Source organism: Streptopelia decaocto, assembly GCF_964273445.1.
Source record: "Streptopelia decaocto genome assembly, chromosome: 23".
NCBI classification, from domain to species: domain Eukaryota; kingdom Metazoa; phylum Chordata; class Aves; order Columbiformes; family Columbidae; genus Streptopelia; species Streptopelia decaocto.
Genome location: NC_138678.1, coordinates 5,447,809 through 5,471,628, shown reverse-complemented (window position 1 = coordinate 5,471,628; position 23,820 = coordinate 5,447,809). Strand labels below are relative to the sequence as shown.

General features: G+C 60.4%; 1 protein-coding gene across 2 annotated transcripts in view; it reads left to right on the top strand.

The window, feature by feature from the left end:
* The first annotated feature begins 6,156 nt into the window (after nt 1-6,156).
* Nucleotides 6,157-23,820, top strand: part of PTPRU (protein tyrosine phosphatase receptor type U) — a 48,775-nt gene continuing 31,111 nt past the window's right edge. For both annotated transcript variants that reach the window (XM_082071722.1, XM_082071721.1), the window contains exons 1-2: nt 6,157-6,301; nt 18,849-18,977. In XM_082071722.1, coding sequence (XP_081927848.1) covers nt 6,229-6,301; nt 18,849-18,977 — 202 coding nt within the window. In that variant the 5' untranslated portion in view covers nt 6,157-6,228. The remainder of the gene's footprint in view (nt 6,302-18,848; nt 18,978-23,820) is intronic.

The window sequence follows — 23,820 nt, the reverse complement described above, 5'->3', positions numbered from 1 at the left end:
GTGGCGTCACGAGGGTAGCCCCGCCCCCTCCGGGTCGGCCCCGCCCCCTCGCCCGCCTTAAGGCGGCGCGGCCACAGCAGCGATGAGCCGGCGGGGGCTCTGCGGGTCCTGCTTCGGGGATCCCGGGACATCCTTAACAGTATCAAACGTGCCCGTGTCGGCGCAGCGGGGCAGCAGCAGCGCCCTGTGCGAGCCGCGCCGGCCCCGTGACGGGTGCTGGATCGCGGTGCTCGTGTTGGGGGGAAAAGCCCCTTTTCCCTGGTTTGTTCACCGCTGACTTCCAGGCGCGCCGGCAGGGACGCGTGTGCCGCCGCAGGCAGGGAAAGCTGCGCGGCGAACGTTCAGCGGCTGATGAGTTAAAATACCAGATGCCTGACACGAGTGATGAGAAGAGTCCTTAGCAGTAGTTTACTTCAATGTTTTGTATAATTATCTTGAAGGAAAGGTCTCATTTATTCTTCCAATTAAAACTGATTAGATTGGAGGGAAGAAAGGGAAGCGGCGACGCTGCCTTGCGGATCGACCTGTCGCAGCAGAATAAACACCGGGGTTTAACACAATTCATCGGCTCACGTGGAGCCTGGGCTGCTCTGGCTGGGAGCGGGAGCAGCTCAATGAGTCCCTGTTTTCTTGTCATAGTCCACTTCTACGTGCAATTAGCAGATTCCTTCATTACCACCTGTAAACCCAGCCCCGTTCCCGCCCCATTCCCCTGTCCCACTCTCAGGCACTCAGTATTTTATTCAGATAAAATTGCTTTGCCATCAAACAACCTATCACGGAGTGACAATTAACTCAATATTTATATTTCTAGTGTATTAAATTCAATACGGCACCAAAGAAGAGAGGGGAGATGATCCCATGGATCTCAAACCTCGTTTTCTTGCTCTAACTGGCAGCACCCCCTCTTATTCCCCATAGACCGCGGGGGGGCTGATGTGCTCCCCGCTCTGGCGGCGCCGGTGCCCGGGCCCTGCGGTGGGTTCCAAGGGCTCAGACCATCCTCACCGGGGCGGTGGCGCCGGGAGCCGCTTGTCCCGCCCCGGGCGCACGGTTCCTGCCGGGCGGGCCGTCCTTGGGCGGCCGGCAGCCTCAACGCAGCGTTTCGGTCTAACCCCGGCAATTAAATAATGAGGCTTTAGTAGCCTCGAGGGCGGCAGCTTCGGGAGGCCTTCGCTCGGCGGGGCCGCTCGCGGTGCCTGAGCCTGCGTGCGGGACACACGGGCGCTCAAGCTCCGCACCGCGTGGCGAAGGGTTGATAACTAATTACAGCAGCCAAATGAGACGCCTTTCCATAGCCTCGGAAACGTATGCGCCCGCAAATCAGGGCTGACAGACAATTTATGATTATTTTGTTAATGTTTCTCCCGTAACAAGCACCATTTCCTGGTGATTAATGACTGCTCCAAGTACTGAAATTGCCTTTTTTTCTTTTTCTAGGAGAGATGCATGAGAACTCCCTTTGTAGTTGAGGTTTCAGGAGCGGCTGGGACAGGAGGCAGAGGAGACGGTTCCTCTGGCCGGGGCAAGGAGCGATGCTCCCCGCTCCCCTCTGCCTCGATACCGTGTTACCGTTAATGAGCTACGATTTATCACAGCCACTGATTAATTTGACTAATTCATACTTATTCATGGCTGGAAAGCAAAAGTGCTGCTGATGAGGTGGGTTTATTCTTGCAGACGCGGAGCCTGGGGGGGCGGGGATGGGCAGAACAAGTGCCTGTGAGAGCCGGGTGACAGCAGGGTGACATTCGCTGTCATTTTATCCCTAAAACCTCGACCCTGTTGGGGATGGAGGCTTCATCCCCTGGTTTACAAGGACAAGCTGAGCCCAGCGGGTTCAGCCCAACCCGAGGAGCCTTGTGTGTGCTGCGCTGCCCTTAATCAAGTTAATGTGGAATTATTAATTCACTCCTTACAAGACTGACATACTTTTTAATGAAGGAGAATAATAATCTATTGCCTTTATTAGGTGGAGAATTTGAAGGTGTGTCTGCTTCTCTTGGGAATAATTAAGAGAGCTTTGCCTTAAAGGCAGTTTTCTTTGGGGAGGTAGAATCACAGAATCATTCTGGTTGGAAGAGACCCTCAAGATCATCAAGTCCGACCATAACCTCACTTGGGATGTTGGTGTCACCTCTCAGTGGCTTCCCATGGCAGCCAGATGTGGTCCAAGCCCCCTGGACCTCCCAGGGACCTCGCGGGTGTGTTGGGTGGGGGTGCTGGGCTCCCAGGGCCGGGATGCACCGACACGACAAGGCTTGGAGAACGATCTGCAGAATAACTCCCTTTCTCAGGCAGAGAAATGGATGCTCAGAAACCTCCTGTGGGGTAAGGTGTGGACGGGCTGCACGTCCCGTCAAGCACAGGGGTCCCGTCCATCCTCCCGTGTCCATCTCAGGGTCCTGCGCCTGGACCCGGCCCCACCACCTGGTTTTTATAAAGCTTGGGATCAGCTCAGCTGTTCCTTTCCCATTTCGAGCCCCGTTCACCCCAAACCAGCCGCGCTGCAGAGCTCCATCGCTCTCACGTCCATCACCTTCTTATTAGACATGCCTGAGTCTTCGAATAAAAAATACCTTGTGCTGAGAGACCCACTTTACATAATCCTCCACTTATCCCTGAATCCCTCGTTCAACACCTCTGACCGTGCCGGACAATCCCATAAACTGTTGGATCCTTCACGTAAAGACTTGAGCCCGGTGCACCTGGCTCACAGTAGATGTGACTGGATGCCCAAAGTGGCTTCACGTTTTGAAGGACACAAATGGCTGCTTCTTGCCCTCTGATTTTTTAATCCCTCTTTAAAGTGATTCATTGTCAGATTAAATATATATATACAGAGAGAGAAAAATGCAACATTCCGTGGCTAACAGCTGTCGCTTTCCCCATCACCGCTTTTTCCCGTTCTGCTCGCATTGGGCTGTGGGTTCTCGAACTGGTCCGTCTCTGGGTTCTCGGTGGTGGTCAGTGCAGAAATCGGCCCATGGGGCGCTTTTCGGCCGGGGCGGCGCAGGGCTGGCCTGAGCGGGTCTGGGGTGACGCTGACCCGCGCTGCGCTGCTGCTGGGACCCGTGTCACAACAGCACCCAAAGGCACCGCCCTGGGTCTGCCTGCGGATGGGGACACTGCACGCAGCCGCGGGAGACGCTTCAGAAAGCTCCTTCTGAGAGGAAGAGGAACGTTCCTCCTCGCAGTCGGTGGCGGGGGCGAAAAAATGGCCATTTTCTGGCTGCGTTTGTTCCTCAGACTCAGCCACGCGCTGGGCACCCGCGGGGCCGCGGGAGCAGCGCCCGGGGGAGGCTGCAGCTCGGGGGGTTGGGCACCGAGCTCGTTCTTCCAAACCCCCCACGGAGCACAAACGCAGTGGCAGGTTGGAGGGGTCGGATCTTAAATAAGCCATTTCCATGGCTATTTCCTCCGGGAACTCTGGTTCATTCGTTGCGTTGAAGAAGAATAGGGAGGTTTATTTGGACGAAGGCACAGAAGTTATTTCATCCTTTCAGGCTGTGATAACTCATCTAACAGCCCCATTACATCCGGCCGCGGCACCGCCGGGCGTCTGACCGCCGGGGCTGGGCGGCGCGGGAGAGCGGCGCATGAGATAATCTGTTCTGTCTGTTGAGGAAGAAAAAAGGGGGTTTGGCATTAGTAAAAGGCAGGTGATTTGAGAAAATAGCAGAGACTTATTAGAGATAAAGGACTGGATGGGGGTGTAATAGTTGGAGGTGCAGAAAACGGAAGAGGGACGTAGGGGAAGAGGGGCTGGTGTGGAGGGAAAAAGAAGCGGAAAGTGAAACTCTGAGGGGTGAAATTGCTCAATGGCAGCGCAGGCTGCCGGGGTCGCGCCCCATCGCTCCGCAGGGGCCGCTGGCTGCGCGGGGGCGCGGGGGAGCGCTGCTGCGGGGGCGCGGGTCCTGCCCGGGGCCTGAGCAGGGAAAACGGGGAAATGGGGAATTACTGTGCTGGCGGAAAAAGAAAAATAGTATTCTAAAGATCAACTAAAGAAGTGCTGTTGGCTCGTAAGAGATTCAAAGCGCCAAAGTCCAGCTTTTTGCCCTCAGCCTGGGGAACCCGGGAGACGTGTTCAGAGCTGCCGGCCCCGAACACCCGGAGCTGGAAACATTCACCCTTTGCCATTCAAGGGACGGTTTCGGCGGAGAGCACCTGTGGTCACGGCGGGGCCTACATCCATCTCGGCCCACGGAGCACCTGCCGTCGTTTACTTGGCAAAACGCTCTTCAGCTCCCAGGAAAAGTTCGGTTTGAAATGAAGTTGCAGCGACGCGGCCGGGGCCGGGAGCAAAACTGCGGCAGCGACCGCTTTTCCTCACCCGGTGCGCGGTTGGGGTGCCCGCTCCTTCACCCGCAGCCCCGGAGCCGGCTCCAGGGGTGGTTTGTCCTCCCAGATTTTCCGTGTAAACCTTTATCCAGGCTGGGTAAATGACAGATAACTCAGCGTGACGTGGCGAAGCGGCCCGGCAGCATCCCGGGATGCGCTGGACCTGGGCCAAGCCTTTTGGCGATGCTGTTGTCCCGCTGCCAGCACTGGGAACTTCCCAGAGGGTTCGTGGGGCTCAGTGACGCCCGGGTGCCGTCCCCTGTCCCCTCCCTCCGGGTGCTGCCGGGTCTCGCAGGACGGGGCTGCATTTTGCAGGGTGCTGCTGGTGCCCAGGCTTCTCCCTGCGCAATTTGGGGAAGAAGTCCCGATATTTCAGCATCATTCCCTCCAGCCCTCCAAGTCTTCACCTGCCCGAGTGGTTTCCCAGCGGAGTCGCAGCTGGGGCTGGGATAACGCCAGGAAGCTGATGCAAATCTCCCTCCGTTCCTCCCCCCAGACCTTTGGAAAAACATTTTCCTCCAGAAATAAGGCTGGAGAGGATGTTGGTGAACAAGGCGCCTTTCATCGCCGCTGGCACGGCCGCGGGGACACCCGGGGGCTGCCAGCGCCCTGTGCCGCCTCCTGCGCCCGCAGCCGGGAAAGGACGGACATCCCTCCCTTTACACCCTTCTGGGTTTCTCTCCTTTCTGTTTGCTCCAGGTTACATCCCGCATCTCCCTCTCTCCATCACTGCCTTCCCACCCCAAGGGACAGTGGCTTTGCTGGGTGTCACCAGGGTCCCATGTGCCACTGCCACCCCTTGTCCAGGTTTCCATGTCACCATCCTGCGAGAGAAAGCACCATGTCACCATGTCCCTGTCGCTCGAGGACACCCAGCAGGACATGGCAGCTGGGGGCGGGAGACCCCCCCAAAGGGTCTGGGGGCACTGAAGACACTGGGGCACCCACCAGCCCGCCCCAGGGTGGGTGTCACCCCCCCTTTGCTCAGCTCTGTGGGGTGCAGGAGCCCCACACAAGGTGCTCTGCACCCCTCCCACCTGCAGCTCCCACCACACCCACCACCAGCACCCCGTCTGCAGCTGTGGACCCTCAGCTTAGTGGGGACCCCCCCAGCCTGGGGACACCCTCTGCTCCTGGGGACCCTCCTGCACCCAGGGACCCCCGCTCAACCTCCCTGCAGCCTTGTCGCCCCCCTGCAACCGGGGAACGCCTTGCAACTGGGACCCCCCCTCCAACCGGGGACCCTCCTGCAACCGGTGTCCCCCTCGCAGCCGCACTCCCTCCCTCCTGCACCCGGGGCCTCCCGTCTGCACCCGCCCCCCGCCCGCAGCCCGCCCCCCGTCCACCGGGTGCCAACCCCGCAGCCGCGCCCCCCAAGCAGCCGGCGCTCCCGGGCAGCGTCCTCCGCCACCGGGAAACCCCTCCGGTAGCCGTGCGCCCCCTGCCCCCCGGGACCCCCATCACCGGGGCTCCCCCATCACCGGAGCTCCCCCCCATCACCGGGGCTCCCCCCCATCACCGGGGCTCCCCCCCATCACCGGGGCTCCCCCATCACCGGGGCTCCCCCCCATCACCGGGGCTCCCCCCCATCACCGGGGCTCCCCCATCACCGGGGCTCCCCTCCGCCATCTCCGCCGGGGGGCGGGAGCGGGGCTGGGGCTGCGGGTGCGCGCGGCGGCCGGCAGGGGGCGCCCCCGGCCCGCCCGGTGCCGCCGCCGCTGCCGGTGCCGGTGCCGCGCGGCGCTGACGTCAGGCGGAGCGGAGCCGCCGCTATTTGAGGCGCGGGGCGGGCGCGCGTGCCCCGCTGCGCCGCCGCGCAGGAACCGCGGGCCCGAGCGGCCCCGGCGGCCCCGGCCCCTCCGCCGCCCCGCCCTCCCCGGCCGCACCATGCGGAGCGCCCGGGCGCTGCTGCTCGCCCTCGCCCTGCGGGTCTGCGCGCTGGACACCGAGACGCCCGCCGGTACGAACGCAGGGGGTACCGGCGCGGGGGGGGTGTTCGCGGGGGGTCCTGTTTGCTCCGCGAGCTCGGGGGAGCTCCCCAGCACCCCGCTGGCGGGGCCACCCCGGTGCGAGCGGCTCCTCCCGTCCCGCCGCTGTGGCTTCCCCCGGCCGTCGAGTTCGGGACACCGGAGCCCGGGGCTCCCCGGAGCCCGCTGGCGGGTACAGGGGCTCGGCTGCACCCCCTGTCTGCACGGCCGGAGCTGAGCCCACCCGAGCCCGGCGGCCTCCGGTACCGGGGCGACCTCCGTCCCTCCTCTGTCCGCCGCTCCAGCTGCACCCCCGGGAAGGAAAACTCCCCCCCGGTGGCAGCGGGGGCTCGTTTGCAGGGGCAGCCCTGCAGCGGGTTCGTGGCTCGGGCGGGGAGGACGCACCGGGCACCGAACGCCGCCGTCGGGAGCCCGTTTGGGCGGGGGTGCAGCCCCGGGCGGCGGCGGCGGGTCCGGGTGCGTTGTGTGTCACTCGGTCCCGGAGGGGGCCGGGGGACTGGGGACCCGCGGGAGGAACAGGTGGCGCCGAGGCCGCTCTCCGGTCGCAGCCTCTCGCCGTGGCACGGGATACAATTCGAGTTGTACCAACGCACGATCGGTTTAAGAATTCTTTATGTGGGGTGTTTTGTCGTCGTTCCTTTGGGCAGCTCGGCGTTGCGACTCGCGGCTCGCCCGGCCTGACCCTGCGAGCGGGGAGCGGAGGAGTGAGGAGCAGCGACCGGGTGCTGCGGGGGGAGAATTTGGGGCTGCCCAAGTGCGGCCAGGGACTGTGAGGGCTTTTTGCGGGAGAAACTGAGGCACGGGGAGGAGGGAGCTGGTGCCATGCTTGAAGGACCTGGTGCTGTAGCTCGGTACATTAAGGTGCATTTTTGCCTGGTTCTGTATTTTTTTCCTTTAAAATGAAGCAGCTCACCCGCATGCAGTCCCTGTGTTGGTGTATTGGTTTCTTTCTGGTTTTTTTTTTTTTTGGAGTAATGGCCTCTCTCAAAATATTATAAATAGTGACACCCATCAACAGTGAGCAAAATAAGCGCAACCCATGCAGAAGGGGGAACGGTGGATGGATGGATGGATGGATGGGGGAAATACGAAGCAGCCGAGGCTCCTGATGCGAGGTGGAGGATGGGGGGGAAGGAATGGGTTTATGTTCTGTTGGGGCAGCTGGTGGGGGCAGAGCCGTGTGCTGGGTGAGGGCTCAGCTCCGGGGTGCAGCCGAAGGGCCGGGTTCAGCTGGAGGCGGGGGGGCTGTCCAGCTCCCTGTGTCCATTGTCCTCGCCGTCGGCTGCTTTTCACATAAATCTCAGTGTTTGTTCCTCCTGGTGCGGCTTTACTGGCTGCGGGGACGTGTCCGGGCGGTGGGGACATGGCCTGGCTGCGGGGACGTGTCCGGGCGGTGGGGACATGGCCTGGCTGCGGGGACGTGTCCGGGCGGTGGGGACGTCCCTGGCTGGTCCCCGCAGGGCCGGGGCTGCACAGCGGGCAGGGCTGCTGAAAAATACTTAAACCATCTGTGTGTGCTCTGGGGTCACTGGAGACCCCCATGCCCATCATGCAGAGGACCAGCTGCTCATCACTGTGGGTGTTTGGGAGATGGGGGGTTTTCTTGCCACTCCTTTAAAAGAAGGGGCGCAGTGTGATCCTTCCACAAGTGGGGAAACTGAGGCACGGCGTGGCTGGCTGACCTGGCTGAGCTGCGATGGGAGCTGGGTGCGGCGTTGCAGCTTCCCCACCAGCCCGGGATGCTCTTTGCTCCTTTCTGCAGCATGCAAACTTTTGCAGTTTCAGATTTCAGAGTGACTAAGCTGTCACTGCTCGAAGTGTTGGAAAAGCATTTACTGGCCCTCCAGCCCGAGGGGTCCCTTGTGCTCTCACGGTGTCAGCGGCTGCGACGGGGATCTGCGAGTTGTCACTGGTGTGTTTTGCCAGCCCCACCTTCCCTCCCTGGGCTCTTTGCAATAAAAACTAGAGCTTTTCTTTGCTCTTGCTGGAAGCGTCCATCTGGGAGCAGGCTGGGCCGCGGGGCAGCGGGTTTTGCAGCCTCAGCTCATTTTGTCCCCTCCTTTTGCCTTCTGCTCGGAAAGGGTGCAGCTCCATTCCTCTGTATCGCACTCATGCACCCCAAATCTTCAGCAGTGACTTGCTTGTGTACCCCAGCCTGTGTCCCCCATTCCTGCTGTGGGCTGTTTTGTGACACTGGGGACACGCGGTGGGGACACGCGGTGGGGACACGCGGTGGGGACACGCGGTGGGGACACGCGCCTGCAGCCGCGCGGCACTCCCGCTGTAATTATGCGGAAGCTGTTTGCACTTGGTTTGACTGCGGGAGCAGCAATTAAGCAAATAAAATATTTGAGTTTGGAGCTTTGACTTAGTTGGTGCTGCTGGGGAGCCCCGCGTTGGGGTTGGTGGCATCTCTGGGGGCGCTAGGACTTGTTCAGGGGGGTGGTTGCTGGTTGTCTTGGCTGAGCTCCTCGCTGGGGACCCCGGGGGGTCCTGCCGCCGCCGGGACAGCGCAGCAGGGGTGACCCTGACCCCGTGGCGGTTGTGTTGTCTCAGTGAATGGGAAGCCCTGAGCAGACGCCGTCCCCAGGGCTGGGATTGGGGTCGGGGAGCGGAACAAATCTGCCCGGTGTCCCCCGCCCCAACCGTTAACCGCAGCGTCTCCCTCCGCCGGCCGGGGGGGGGAACGGGTCCCAGGGGCCGCAGGGGCACACGCCGCCGGCAGCCCCTGCACCAGCCCCAGGTGCTGGGGATGGGATCCGTGTTCGATGCTCTCCGGGTGCCTGATCCTGCTCCTCGCAGTGTTTATTTCCCTCCATCTGGCTGCCAATGGGCTTTTCCATGCCAGGGCATTTTTTCCTCCCCACCCTGCCTACACCAAGCACATAAAATGTGCGAGAGCATTGTCAGCTTGTTTCAGGCTTGGATTTTTTTCCCTCGCTGCTCTGCTGTGCCAGGGAAGAATCTCTGTCTCTTGTTGCTGTGTTTTCCATGCTCTGGAAGTGCTGTGGCCTCTCCCAGAGCCCCAAATGCTCCTGCCCTCTGGAACATCCCGCGGGTGAGCCCCCGTGTGCCCGGGGCTGAGCTTTCCCGCTCTGCTGGATCCCCTCTCCATGATCTTCACCGTCCGTGGGGCTGGGGCAGAGTTACGGGGGCTGCGATGCTCCTGTCCCTCTGTATCCCGCGGTGGAGGGTCGGTGCCTGTGTTTTCCCCTCCACCGAGCCTTGCAGTTGCGTTTGTTTCATTTTAGCCTCCCTGCTTGCTCCAGCGCTCCCGTGTCATGTTTTCCTGGGCGCTCGGCCCTGCCCCTGCCTCGGGAATGGGATCCTGGTGAGTCACCTCCTGGACCAAATTCCACTTGTTTTTTTCCCCTTTGTTATCCAAACTAAGACAAACCATCCCCATCCAGCTTCCCTGGGAGCTTTCCCGGAGCAAAGCCCAGCAGGATCCGGGCCGGGGGCAGGGACACGCCTGGGAGACAAAGGCTTTGACCCTGCCCTGGCTGTGACAGCCTCCCCCACTGCACCCGGGATGGACCTTTTCCATCGCACTCAACCCATTGCAAAGGTGCTGAGAGTCCCGAGCACCCCAGCGCACCCCAAAAAACTCCTCTCCTGGCTGCAGCCCCCCAGGAATTTGCTGCTTTGCTTCCGGCCGCTGTGCAAGGGTTAAGCGGGAGGAGGCAGCGCAGGTAAATCCCTGCTGTGTGCTCGGAGCCGGGAGGTAGCACGGGCTCGGGAGAGCCTTATCGACACAGCCCTGCCATCTGCCTGCTTCAACCTCCACAAATAAGCTTTTTAATAATCTATTATTAACATGCACTATAATTGTCTTATTAGACATGTCTGGGAACCTTTAGCTACTGCATGATTAAATGTCGAGATTCCCAAACCTCCTCTTCTCCCCCATGGCAGCTCGGGATTTGTTTTGCAGCTTTCCCTGGATCCTGCTCCAGGCTGGAGACCCCGCTCCTTGTACTCGGGGAAACTGAGGCTTGATTTCTGGAGAAGCAGGATTCCCAGCAATTCTTCCCTCGGCGCTAATTGCCTCCTTGTTGGCGGCCTTAAAATAAGTCCTGGAGATGGAGGTTTTTCTTCGTGCTGCAGGTGGCCTGGCAGGAGCTGCTGCTGGTTTGCCCTGCGTGGGGATGGATGTGGGGGGTGGGTGACAAGGGGGTTCCCTGGCTGGGGGTCCTGGGGACATGGGGCCTGTTCTTCCTCACGAGGAGGAGGAGGAGGAGGAGGAGGGCTGCGGAGCTGGCTGGTGCTGGAGGGACTTTCCTGCGTGTTCCCTGGGCTGGTTCCTTCCCTGGCGCTGGGAGCGGCTGCTCTGCGCCCTGTGCCTGGATCAACATCCGAAGTCCAGCTCGTCTCCAGCTGCTGGAAAGCAAAGGCAGAGCCCCTGCCCGCGTCTGCGTGTGGGGACAGCCCTGTCCCTGCCCGAGCTGCTGCTGCCGCCGGGGGGTCACACATCAGCTGCTCTTTCGGGCTTTTTATGTTTTCTCTGTTGAATCTGGAGCGTTGCTCCCGCTTGCTGGGTGGTCGTCAGCTGCAGCTGCTTCCGGGGCTGCTCTCGTGCTCTCTGGGTCCCACCCGGGGTGTCACAGCCCTGCTCTGCAGCACACGGGGGACACACAGAGGTCCTGGGGCACCCCATGGGTTTCCTACAGACTTAAGGCCCTCAGGCTTTGCACCCCAGTTTCTCCCACCCAGAGACTGAATCCCACCACAATGGGGGCTGGGAAACCCTGTCCCGGGTGGGGGTGCAGTGGGAGCGCAGCGTTGCCCCCTCGCTGCCCCTGGGGTGTAAATGTGGTGCAGCCAGAGCAACTCCGAATATTTTTGTTATATGCTATTTTTTTTTGGCTTGCAAAACGTTGGCGAATTGCGCGGGTCCGTGCGCCCGCAGCTCCTGACCGTGCGGGGTGCTGGGGGATCCATCCATCCCTGTTTGTGGCTGCGCTGGGTGCTGGGCTCTGCCCCAGTGCGGCACCACCGGGTGCTGGGGACCCCCCCAGGGAACCCTGTATGAGCCAGTGAACCGCTTTGACATCCCGGCCCCTGCTGTGTGGATCAGACCTTTCTCAACATCGTTAAGTTAATCAGGATTGTGTGGCTGGGATGCAGCAACCGATCTGGCTTGAGATGTTCTGAGCTCTCCCAGGACAAGGGACAAGGACACCGATGACCTGATGTGTCTTAACGAGGCCGCTGTCCCCACGGCCATTCCTGGTGCCCACAGATGACCGTGTGTGCAGACGAGCACAGTGGTGGCAGCCCCTGGCGTGCTGCTCCCGCTGGAGAACTTAAGACTAATTAGCCCAATTAGCCCAGCTGGGGAGTGAGCGCTGCTCCGGTTCAGTGTGTTTCACCCCGCAACTGGATCATCAGCCGCTGGTTGGGGCAGCCGGATGTCACCGGGAGGATGTCACCGGGGGGAGGATGTCACCGGGAGGATGTCACCGGGAGGATGTCACCAGGAGCGGAGGGGAAGCACTCACTGCAGCCAGGGCGGGGGGCTCGGCTTTGGGGTGCTGCCCGGGGCTCTTCTCGCTGTCTGGCAGATCACAGAATCCTGTTGGTTGGAAGAGACCCTCAAGATCACCAAGTCCAGCCGTTCCCCACCCGGGTGCTGGAGCTTTCCGGTGTCTTTGGGGAGCAGCAGCTGGGGGTGACCTGTGCAGCCCTGGGGCCAGGGCAGGCGCTGCCGCTCCCCGCGGGGCTGGGGCTGCACTGGGGGGTTGGCTGGTGCCCAGCTGAATCTTTTCCCAAGGACTTTCCCATTTCTGCTTATTTTTTACTGTAGTTTCATCTGTCTGTTGAGTGATGATGTCCAATTGATTTCTTCCCCCCACAGCCAGCAATCAGCCTGCTTCCCTTTGATTATAACGATATCAAACCGGAGCAGCGCATCTCTGCGTGGGGCTATTTCTTTTTATTAGTTGAACTTTTAATTTAGTAAATCACCTGGGGACCTGCTGCTCACTGCGCTGGGCCGAACTGCATCTCTGGGTGCAAGGCGCTGTCTCCTGCCTGTTTTTCCTGTGGGACGGCTGAGCTGTCCTACTTAGGCTGGGTTTGGTGGCTGCAGCTGGTCTGGGTGCAGGGAAGGGGGGCACAGTGCTGGGCATGGGGGCTGCAAGGAGCTCACCTGGGGTTGAGGTGCTGAGTGCCCGTTCAGCACCACCGCAGGGGCTCATCTGCCTGGTTAGAGAGGTTCGGACCTCTGGGAGCGCTGGGTGGCACTGAGGTGCTGATGGAGACCCCGGAGAGTTTGCTGGAGCTGCTGGTGTTTACCTGGGATGGATAGATGCATGGATGCATGGATGCCTGAGCCGACACCGACCCTGGGTGGCTGAGCCCAGCGTGGCACTGGTGAGAACACCCCTGCCGATGTTTGGGTCTGGGGTCTCGCTCAGCCGTGTCCCAGCTGTGCCTGCTGCCGGGCAGCGGCTCAGTCCAGCTCCTCAGAGCCATGACACGGACCCTTTTCGTTCCCCACGGTGGCTTCTGCCGGAGCCTCTGACCTGCCGGCCGATGCTGTTCCCCGTGTGTGACATCGGAGGGTTTCGCTGAGCGTTGGCGGGTGATGGATGTGCCCACGTCAGCCGCTCCGCCACCTCTGAACCTCGGTGCCGATCTTCCCACGTGGCTTTTCCCAGTGAAATGGGAGGAGGAGGAGACCGACCTGGATTCTGCATCGCACTGAGACGTTCTCCTGCTCTGCCCGACCTTCCTCCTGCTCCCCTTCCTGCTGCTTTTGTTTTCCCGAGGGCTGGGGAGGGGATGCTGGGCACAGTGGGGACCGTGCAGCCCATCACCAGCTCAGAACGAGCCTTCTCCCTGCTTTTTAAATTCTATTTTAGTAGTTTTTCCCCTTTTTTATCCTCCCTTTTTCCCTCCTCCCCCCAGGCAGGTGGCTCCGTAGTCCAGGAGCTACAATTGCACAGCGAGCGATCAATAAAGCAGGATGGAGGCTTCCAGCTGCCTGCCTTGTTTTTTATTCCCATGGAGTCGAAGAGGCAGTCCTGGCTATGTTAATTAAGTGGTGGTTAATTATTAAAGCACTTGCGTTGCAGGTTAGTGGCCTCCTGGCCGGGCGGTTTCAGGATGTTTCTGCGCTGCAGGACCTTTCATGGCCTGGGTATCAATGACGGAGAAGCGATGCTGGTCCTTCCCTGGAGCAGGACTTGCTGGGACAGGGACAGCACTTGGATGGGGGTTAAATTCACACGTCCCCTCTGGCCACGGGGCCAGCACCTCCCGCCTTGTGCCCCACAGCATCACAGCACAACAGCTGGGGAGCCGCAGCCCTGGCTGCATTCGCATCGGGGTGATGCAGCACCCTGGTCCCAGTGGTCCTGATCCCCCTGGGACCTGCTTTGGGGGGGTGGGAGGAAAGGGGAGCTGCTTTTTGCAGCTGGATGTGCCCCAGACAAGGACTCTGCCAAGATTAATTCTTCCCTCTTTGCTTTTAAATGCATCTTCATGAGGGAGTGATGCACGTGAGCTGTGAGCCAGCCCTGAGTTGTTACAAACCCTTCAGGTTGTGTGTGTCCCGGTTGTATTTGCTCCCCCAGGTCCCGGGGTGTCCGTAGTGAACCCACATGTCCCAGTTCCCCAGTCCCTGTGCCCAGGGTCCCCAGAGGCTCCTGGTGCTGGAGCTGGGACTGGGCACCCACTGTGGGGGGCTCAGCACCCCCATGGGGACTTGCAGGTAAAATCCATTGAGAGCTGGAAAAAGAGATTTGTCTTCTGTAGTTGCTGGTGGACGGATATTGTTCTAGTCCCGCGCTTTCCGAACACCGAGGTTATCGGGCATAAGTGACTTATTATGCAAATCCTCTGTCTTAATATCTGGCTGCTCTCTCCCTGGAATTGCATTGGCTGAACCCCACGCGTTATTGGAGCTGCTAATGTTTACACATTAGCTTCTTTGGCTAATATACAAGGCTTCAAGTTGCAAATTGATGTTTCTTACAGCTGAGCAAATTATTTTTCTATTAAATGCAATATTTAAAATGATTTGGAGAAGGAAAACAAACTACTGGTGAGAATTTTAATGGCGCTGCTTTCCATATTCTTCTAATCTGCTTTTATCGGGGCCAGGAAATCAGTAATTTTTTTAACATTTCTATTTTGCAGAAGTGGGGAGCAGAGATGACAGGGAGGGTGTTTATTGTGATCTCCGGTGTGTGTGATGCACAGAACACGTTTGCTGGTGCCCCAGGGCCTTCTGAGCATGCAGAGTGCCCCTCGGGGGATTTAGTCCTGCGCTTGCCTGGGCTGGAGAGATGATCCCACCGCTGAGCCCCAGACCCGGGTGTCTGGGCTTGGCTGGACCTGGCCGTGGAGCCCCCCGGGCGATGGTCGGGTTTCCGGGGCTCCATCGGTGCGAGGTGCTGGGGTGCGGGACCCGCTGTGCTCGCCGAGCTGGATTCCTCGGTGCCGCATCCCCCGAGCGAGTCCCAGGCCCCCCAGCATCATCCCCCGGGGATAAAAATGGGGTTTCCGATCCCATTTCCGTTAATAACCTCGCCCGGGAGCCTGCAGCGTGGTACGTGTGAGATTTTGCTGGGTGAGAAGTGTGCCTAATTTTAGACGGATCGCAGTATGTGTTCCCTGTCCCCCGCGTCTGCTGGCGCCTGCGGGAAAGCAGCTCCCGGCGTTTCCTGCCCGGGGCGCGTTCCCGCCTGCGAACAGCGGCGGATCCGGCGGGGGGCGCTGGCCGGACTCGGGGTGGGGGGGGGCGCTGGCCGGGCTCGGGGTGGGGGGGGGCGCTGGCCGGGCTCGGGGGCGGGGGGCGCTGGCCGGGCTCGGGGTGGGGGGGGGCGCTGGCCGGGCTCCGGGGGCGGGGGGCGCTGGCCGGGCTCCGGGGGGGGTGGGCGCTGGCCGGGCTCGGGGGCGGGGGGCGCTGGCCGGGCTCCGGGCGGGGGGAGGCGCTGGCCGGGCTCCGGGGGCGGGGGGCGCTGGCCGGGCTCCGGGGGGGGTGGGCGCTGGCCGGGCTCGGGGTGGGGGGGGGCGCTGGCCGGGCTCCGGGGTGGGGGGGGCGCTGGCCGGGCTCGGGGTGGGGAGCGCTGGCCGGGCTCGGGGGGCGCATCTCAGCATCGCTGCAGCGGGCTGCGTCTCGAGCTCTCCGCTGTCCCCAGCCATGGCGCCGGTTGCTGCTGGTGCTGTGGGGCTTTGCCAGGTCACCTGCGTGCCTCAGTTTCCCCATTTGCAGCAGCAGCAGCATTTGCTATTTAGCCTGTATAAAGAACTTGATCGTTTGGTGCAGAAAAAGAGCATCTTTTATAGGCATTTAAGAGAAGAGGTCTTGGGTACGATAGTCCAGGGCTGTGTGACTCTGTGTAGCCTGTTGCTCCATTCCTGCTCCCGGGAAACACTTAAAACTCTGGATTTGGGAGACAAAGGAGCTCTGCTCACCCCCGCCCCACCTCAGTGTGGTTGGATGGTGGTGGTGATGGGTCATAGCCTGTTTTGCTGCAGGTGATGGAGCTGCTTGGCCGCTGGCGTGGTGCACAGTGAGTCCTGTGGGTACCCAGGTCCTTCTGATTCCTGCTGGTAATTTCCTGGGCCGGGGGCAGGAGAGGCTGGGAAAGGCTGGGGATGAAAGGTTCATCCTGACTGCAGGTCACCTGTGTTGTTTCCCAGCTGCTGGGGCTCGTGGCCCTGAGACGCTGCACCCCAGGGTGACCTTTGTGCTAATTTGGTCCTGGCTAAGCCAAAATGGGAACAAAATGGGTTTTTTTTCCCATCGATTGGCTTTGCTTCATCCTGGACCACAAGTCCTGGGTACCTGCCCTGAATTTCATAGTCCTGGTTAGCCCACATTTGCTCAAATTTGGATATAACCCTGGTTTTTCTTATAAAGCCTTTCCACTTTTGGGTGTGATATTCATGTAGCGTCCCCATCCGATGATGCCCCAAAGGGTCTGGGTGGGGTTGTTACCCATGGTGTACAGAGCGTGCGATCCCGTCGCGGGTGGTGCTGGGCTGCTCTTTACCGCCAGAGCCTTTTCAAGGCTGCTTGATAAAAGGAAAGAGAAGCCCGAGGAGCATGTCCCTTGGTGCAGGAGGTTAAACAGAAAAGGTTTGAGTGTGTAATTAACTCTGAAGCAAAAAGAGCGTGGAGTCGGTGGATGAAAGGGCGCGGGGCGGGCTGGCCGGCAGCGGCCACGGTCCTCGGTGGCCACGGAGATTTAATTAGACACCGTCCATGGTACTTGGTTGTTTGGTCTTTGTTTTCCTTCCTCTTCTTCTCGGACTCTTCGTTCCTCCTCTCCAGCCCTGGGTACCCGGCAAGGCTCTGCAAAACCCTTTGTGTTTTTTCCTTCTGCATACAAGTCCCAGACAAATTTGTTGGCGGGGTGGAGTGGTCGGGGGAGCCGCCTTCGTTTGGCTCTGCGGATGGGAGGGGACGCTCGCGCTGGGAAGATCCATACCCATAAAGCTGTCTGAGGACGAGATGGATCGTCCCGGCCAGCTGTGCCTCCGCCAGCAAAATACCTACTCCCTGTAATTGCATTTTAAGCTTCTGGAGCTTGGGCATCATCTCGGGGGCGGCCGAGGACGCGGCCTCGGGGTGATGGGGAACTGGGGCGCGGGCCGTTGGGGGATGCGGGTGCTGGGGATGCCGCCCGGGGGGGCAGGTTACGTCTCTGTGTCGTTAGTAGCTGGGAATAACTTACTGGGGGCGAAGGAGCCGCTTTTCCTTGGGACGCGGGCTCTGCCGCCCCCGCTCCGCTTTCTCAAACCAAAACCAACCCAACACTAGGAACATTTTTTTCCTACCAGAATGTCCCATTCCAGCAGATCTTGGAAAGAAACTCTTTTTTTTTCACTAAATCCCTTGGCACTTGGTTTCTGACACTTTGTTTTATTCTGAATTTCTTTTCTTTCCTTCCTGGGGAATTTTGACAGGTTTGTGCTGTTTCTTCCATGAGGAACCGCGGCCAAGTTTGATTCTTTCCAATGGGGTGTCTGTGGCGGAGCCGGGGGAGCCGGCGGCGCCGCTCGGTGCCACGGGGGCACGGGGCCGGCGATGCTCCCTTCTGGGAAGGATTTTAGGGAAACTGGGTTCTTGGTACCTCTGAGCATGTGAATAGGAAATAATTTGCTTTTAGATCTTAAGAAGTTTCTTGTGGGTCTGGGAGGAAAAAAACAACTTGTTGATGGAGCTGGAATGCACCCTGATGCTTTAAAAAATGAGCATGAAGTTGGGGAGAAGCCCCAGGTGTGTTCTTACGTATGAGAAAGTTGGGAGTCATAATTTTCTGTGCATTTTATGGGCTTTTTTCCCAGTGTTTGGACTTGTTTGTACAAGCGACGCATCCGAGCATCCCCTGACACGGGGAAGCACAACCCGCCTGGCAGCGGCGAGGCCATTGAGCGGCAAATCCCCCGGCAATGGGGGAATTACTGATGTAATTTGGGGATAAAACAGGAAAAAACCAACAACTAAAAAAACAAACCCAGAAGAAGTAATCCCCTGGCCCCGCTCTGCTTTCGCCGGCCCATTAGGGGGAATTTGCCTTTGTTCGTTCTGCTTGCTCAGGGCTTTCCTATTGTGCCTGCCCTGCCAGCCCAGGGGCTCCTGTTAATTAGCGCTGCTGCCTAGTCCCGGTGTAATCTGGGGGTTTAGCGGAACAATGGGTCAGTGTTAATGAACCAAGAGGTCAGTGTTAATGAACCAGCTCGATGGGGCCACATGGGCAAAGGGAGCCCCAGAGCTTGCGGCATGCGGGGCCGGATGCGGCATGCGGGGCCGGATGCGGCATGCGGGGCCGGATGCGGCATGCGGGGCCGGATGCGGCATGCGGGGCCGGATGCGGCATGCGGGGCTGGATGCGGCATGCAGGGCTGGCCACCATCTCATGTGCCGTCTCCATGTCACCTCAGTACACATGGGGACAACTGGCCTCTTGGCACTGATTCCGGTTCTCCATGCTCAGCCCAGCACCTTGCAGAGCAGGGAGGCGTGCGGGGCTCTCGCCTTCGCTCTTTCCAAGGGACAAAACCCGATCCCCAAACCCAAACGAGGAGCAGAAGCGCTGGAAGTGCCAGCCCCGGCTGGCGGGGTCGGTGGCGCGTCCGCAGGGCTGCGAGCGCTGCGGTGGTTGGGGCTGAGAGCTGCCGCTCCTGTCCGGGAACGGCCCGACCCGCGAGGGGCTTTGGTCAAGGGAGGATTTTTGCAGGAGCCCTCAGGGTCGTGCGAATCCGTGTGTGACCACAGCGAAGTGCCTGTTTCTTGGGAGAAACCCCCGGCTTGGTGATCGGCCCCCGGGAAGCAAAGCTGGGAGCTGCATCCTGCTCCCGCGGCTGAGCCCCCCGGGCGCTGAGACCTGCCCGTGCCTTTCACTGGGGGGGACCGAACGGGAGAGGTGGGGGTTGGCGGCAGACAGGCCTGTACCCTTGCTTGTGGTACGTGTAGGGGGATGCTTGGGGTTCCCTGGTGTTTGGGGGCAGCCCATCATCCCAGCAGGGCTTTCGGGGTCTGACGGGTCTCTCTGTCCGCAGCCGGCTGCACCTTTGAGGAGGACGGCGACCCGAGCCAGTGCGAATACAGCCAGGGCGAGGACGATGACTTCGGCTGGGAGCTCATCCGCAGCTACATGGTGCCGCACCTGACGGCCGACCTGCCTCACGGTGAGTCCTGGTCCCCAGGGGGTCACACCTGTCCCATGTCCCAAACCTGTACCCCAGAGCCAGTCCACGTGGCTTCTCCATCTGTAATTCACACAGCGTTTTAGGCTCGTCTTGTCCTGGGTCCGTGGGCAGGTGCTGGTGAGGTGTGACGAGCTGTGTCCGTCCTCAGCGTGGTGGGGACGGGGGACACGGGACGCTGCTGCCGCCGAGGGTTTTAACAGCACAGCACAGGGACACTGGGTGGCACCGGGTACTGCTGAGGCTCTTGGAGGGGTGTATGTAACCTGTGCCATCCCAGCCCCCTGGGGCAGAGGGCTGGGGGAGCCGCAGACGCTCCAGATGTGGTTTTGGGGTGGAAAGCCAAGATTTCCAGGCGCGCTCCCTCTGCGCGTCCCCTCCACCACGGCCACGTTTGCTGCCCTTGTCCCCGGGGGGCTGGGGCTGCGGGGGGACGTCCCCTCGCCCGCGATGGCAGCAGCCCGGGCAGCTTTCCACGCTTCCCGCGGGCCTCGGCAGCGTCTCCGGCGCTGCCAACTTCCCCATCTGGTGCCGACCGTGGCAGCTGCAGCTGCCGCCAGCCGGGACGCGCCCGGTCCCGCTGCCCGGGCACCTCGGGTCCTCCCCGGGGTCTGCAGCCGCCGTTCCGCTCGGGCACATTGGCTCCTGCTGCCGCGCTGCTCGGGGGCTCGTCAGAAACTCCTTCTTCTGGGAGATGTGGAAAACGGGGGGAAAATGTATTTCTGGCTCTTGCAAGCGTAGGGAAAAGCTTGTGGCTGTGAGCTGGAGGCATCCCTGAAGTCTGGGGAGCTGTGAGGAAGAAAATGCAAATAGGTTTTTTTGTTTTGGTTTTAAATCTCATTGCTTTTAAGCCATTTTCCATTATTTTCTGGTCCATCTCCTCGCTCGGATCGCCGGGCTGAGGGAGCGGAGCCGGGCGGGCGGCGGTGCGGGTGGCACGGGCGGCGGTGCGGGCGGCTGTGCGGGCGGCTGTGCAGGCAGCGGTGCGGGCGACTGTGCGGACAGTGCGGGCGGCGGTGCAGGTGGCACGGGCGGCTGGCGGTGCGGGCGGCTGCGTGGGTGGCGGTGCAGGTGGCGCGGGCGGCGGTGCGGATGGCTGTGCGGGCGGCGCGGGCGCTGTGCCCGGGTGCGGGTCGGGGGCTCTGCCTGCTCCAGGTCTGGACTGTGTCCCGCCGGGACCCCCGAGGTGTCCCTGTGTCCATCTGCACCGGGGCCGAGTCTCCTCATTTTTGGGACCGCTGGCTCCTCCCTGGTCCCGGCGCTCCAGCTGCTCAGATCAGGTCCCAGCCTGATGATGGGCATAAGGAGATGAGAACTGGTGCAGAGATCGATAGTAAAAATGACTCTTTTTTTATTAAAACATTAACTGCTTTATAGAAAACTCGTTACTGCTCCATCAATCTGCCTCCAGCTGTTTATCTGGTGCCTTGTTCATGCCGGGGTTTAATTTGGCTTTTCCCTGCTAAACCTCCCTCTGTTATCTCCTCTCCCCATCGCCTTTTCCTCCCTTTCCCATCCCCGCTGGCCCGTCCTGGGCGCCGGGGGGGCAGAACAGCACTGACAGATCCTGCTCCCCCGCGATGACTTTCCAGATAATTGCTTTAAACTGAACTGTCCTGGTTTGTGTATGTCCTGGGGGTTCCTGGGGCAGTGAGGGGGGAAAGCAGAGCTGGGGATTGAGATGGCTCATGGTGGAGGGTCTTAAACCTGTAATTAGTTGAGTTTTCTGCTCATTTTTCAGCTGTAATTGAAAATCTGGAGCAAACTGCCCGAGTTTAGAGCCGGGGGGACTGTCGGGGTCTGCTGGAATGGGGCTGTGCTCTCTGTTCCAGGAAATAACTCCGGCTTAGCAAGAGCAGGGGGCTTAAATCAATGTGAAAAGTTAAAGAAATAAACTCCAGAGCTGCCGGGGAGGTGGATGCAGCCGGTCCAGGTCGGATGTGCGAGCACGGAGGGGTCCGGTCCCCAGGGAGACCACCTGTCCCCGATGGTGACACCCAAAGGGCTGCTCGTCCCCGTAGCCGGGGGTCCCCTAATAACCCCCCGTCTCTTCACTGCCGAAGGGGCTGCGGGGGTGCAGGCGGACGCTGCTCACAGCCTGGGGGCCCCAGCGGGCGCAGGGGTCCCGGTTGTGTCTGGTTTCGCCCCCATACGCGTGTGGAGCCGGTGGGAGGCTCCTGCAGCCCCGTGGCCCCTCGGTCCCGCAGCAGTGCGGCGGATGCAGGTTATTTCGTGGCGCTGGGGCCTCTCCAGGGAGCGCTTTCCAAAGGAGTCTCGTGGTCTCAGATTAAAATGAGTTTTTGTTGGAGATCAGCCAGTTTCAAGGAGCGTAGGATTTATTGGAGCGGATGCTGGCTGCCGGCCACCCGCCTCCTCCTTCGCATCCCTCTTTCTGCTTTGGGTTTTTTCCCCTCTTTTCTCGTCTTGACTTGTCTCCCTCTTTCACCTGAACACAACGGCTGGGTCTCTCCTACGCTGCAATCGCCATGTTTCTCATCTCAGCTCTTTGTTATTGTTGTCCGAAGGAGCGGTTGCGGGGGGCGGAGGAGGCAGCGCCGCCCTGCACCACAGCAGCTCTGGGTGTCGGGTGCTGTTTCCCGCTCTCCCCAGCGTCGCCTCGGTGAGCGGCTCGTCCCCCCGGCCCGTGGGCCCCGCGGTGTCTGATTTCATAGCCGAGGGCAGGCGGCGCAGCCTGTGCCTCGCTCAGCACCGGCGCTGCCGGGCGCCCCGGGCTGGCGGAGCTCGGACGGGTCCCGAGGCGCTTGGGGGAGCGGGGCCCGGGGTGGGGCGTCCTGCAGGCGGGGTGGCACAGGGCACTCAGATCGGTCACTGAGCTCCACGTGTGAAGCATGAGTTGAGTTAATGAGTATCAAAATGAAGCAGGGTGTTTAGGTGAAGCTTTGCAGGGATGTGGACGGAGCACGGAGCAGAGGTCCCTGTCCTCGCCCCCGCGGAGGTGCGGGGTGACCCCTGAAGGACAAGGGTGCTCTGCAGGGTCTCCCCGGGAGAGGCGCAGGTTGAGTTCACACGTGGAAATTCAAAGGAGGCAAATTGAGTTGGGAGAAACTGTGGCAAAAGTTCCCCTTGGAGCCTCGTGCCCTCCGCAGCACCCGCTTTCTGCCGCTCCACGCAGCTCTGCTCAGAAACACCGAACCGTCGTCTTTGTGGGTGGGTTTTATTTCCAAATGGCTTTTTTTCCGTAGGTTTTCCTTCCAAACTCGGTGACAGTAGAAAACGCTCCATCAGTCGGAGTTTCTGTTCCCCGCTCATCTTTTCCTCTCCACACACGGAGCTGCTGTCGTGTGCGGCCACATCGCGATGTCCCCGCGTGGCCGTGTCGGGTGACTGAGCCGCTGTCCCCACCCCAATGAGCTCCGAGGTCCCTCGTCCCCTCCGAGGAGTCTCTTTCAGGCGATAGCTCCAGCACCACTTCCCAACCGGCTCCTGCTACGTATCCATAAAAACCTTGAAAAGCTCAGCTGGATTTTTGGCTCCTGAGGGATTAGACTGGTCCAAGGACCCTGCGGCAGCGAAGGATCAGATGTTGATGTTGGGGCTTCTTCGAGAGATGCTCGTCCTGGAGCTTGGTGCAGGAGCAGGGAGGAGGTACCCGGTCCTGGTACCCGGTACCCGATCCTGGTACCCGGTCCCGGTGCCAGCTCTGGCACATTGAGAAGAAAAACCAGCGCACGAGGAGGCACCGTCGGGCTTCATCTTCCAACGCGGTTTTCCGGAGGCAGACGCCGCAGCGCTCGGATCTGGTCCCCCGGCACCTCTTGGCTGGCGGTGCCGCCCTCTGCTTGTCGTGCCGCCTGTTCCTGCCTTTTAATAGCTTGTTTTTTAATTTATTTTTATCTCTCGGTGGTTTTGTAGGAGGAAAAGCTTGGCAAGGCGGTGGCGCTGGCGGCGGGGGAGCGGCTGCTCCCCTCTCCTCGGGCTCCGCTGGCTTTCGCGCGGGGGCAGCAGCCCGGGCAGGATGCTGGGGCAGCACCACGGGCGCCGCTGCGGCCCTCGGGCGAGCGGGGAGAATTCCCTGGGGGCTCGTTGCTCTCTGGTTCCCTGCCAGGGTTATCGGAGGTGCTGCGGTATCCTCGAAGATCTGATTTGAATCCCGAGGAACAGCTGATGATCCCACAAGTGGGAAAATCCGTCTTTGCTGGAGGGGTACAAGGCTCTCAGTGCACAGCCCTTCCGGGCTGATTTTTACAGCTTTAAACCTCATCATTGACTTCTGTGTAACAAATTGATGGTTTTCCTGTAGGGAACGTTGCTGGAAACTTGTTTCTCTTTTCATTTGTTTGATTGAAATATTATTTAGCGCTTTTTGAGTCTTTTTCTCCACAGAGCGCTTGTAAAAGCCCACCTGAAAACCAAATTGAATCATGTTGCTGCAGCCGGGCTGGGGGGACATGGGGGGCTGACTGCTTATTCATGGTGACAAAGGGTGGGGACAGCTCTCCTGGACCAGCATCTTGATTCAAACCGATGGAGGCGCAGAGGGAGGATTAACGAGCAGGGCACGGTGCCGGTGTGCGCCAGCGTCCCCTCCTTTGGGCTGAGGTCTCAGCCGGGGGTTGTCCCCCCCGGGGCTGTTTCTGCGCCTCCTGTTTCCTGGGAGGTTTGGAAATTATTTTCCTCAGGATTTTGGGGGCAGATTCTTGTGCTGCGTGATGCTGCACACGGACAGGGCTCAAAATAACCCGGCTGTGCTGCCGGGCTGCGATGTCACATCAGCCCTCTGGTGCCTGTCCCCCCAGCCTGGGGACACAGCAGGGCTGGGACACCCCGTCCTCTCCATCCCCGTCTCTGGCTTTGCTGGCAGGAG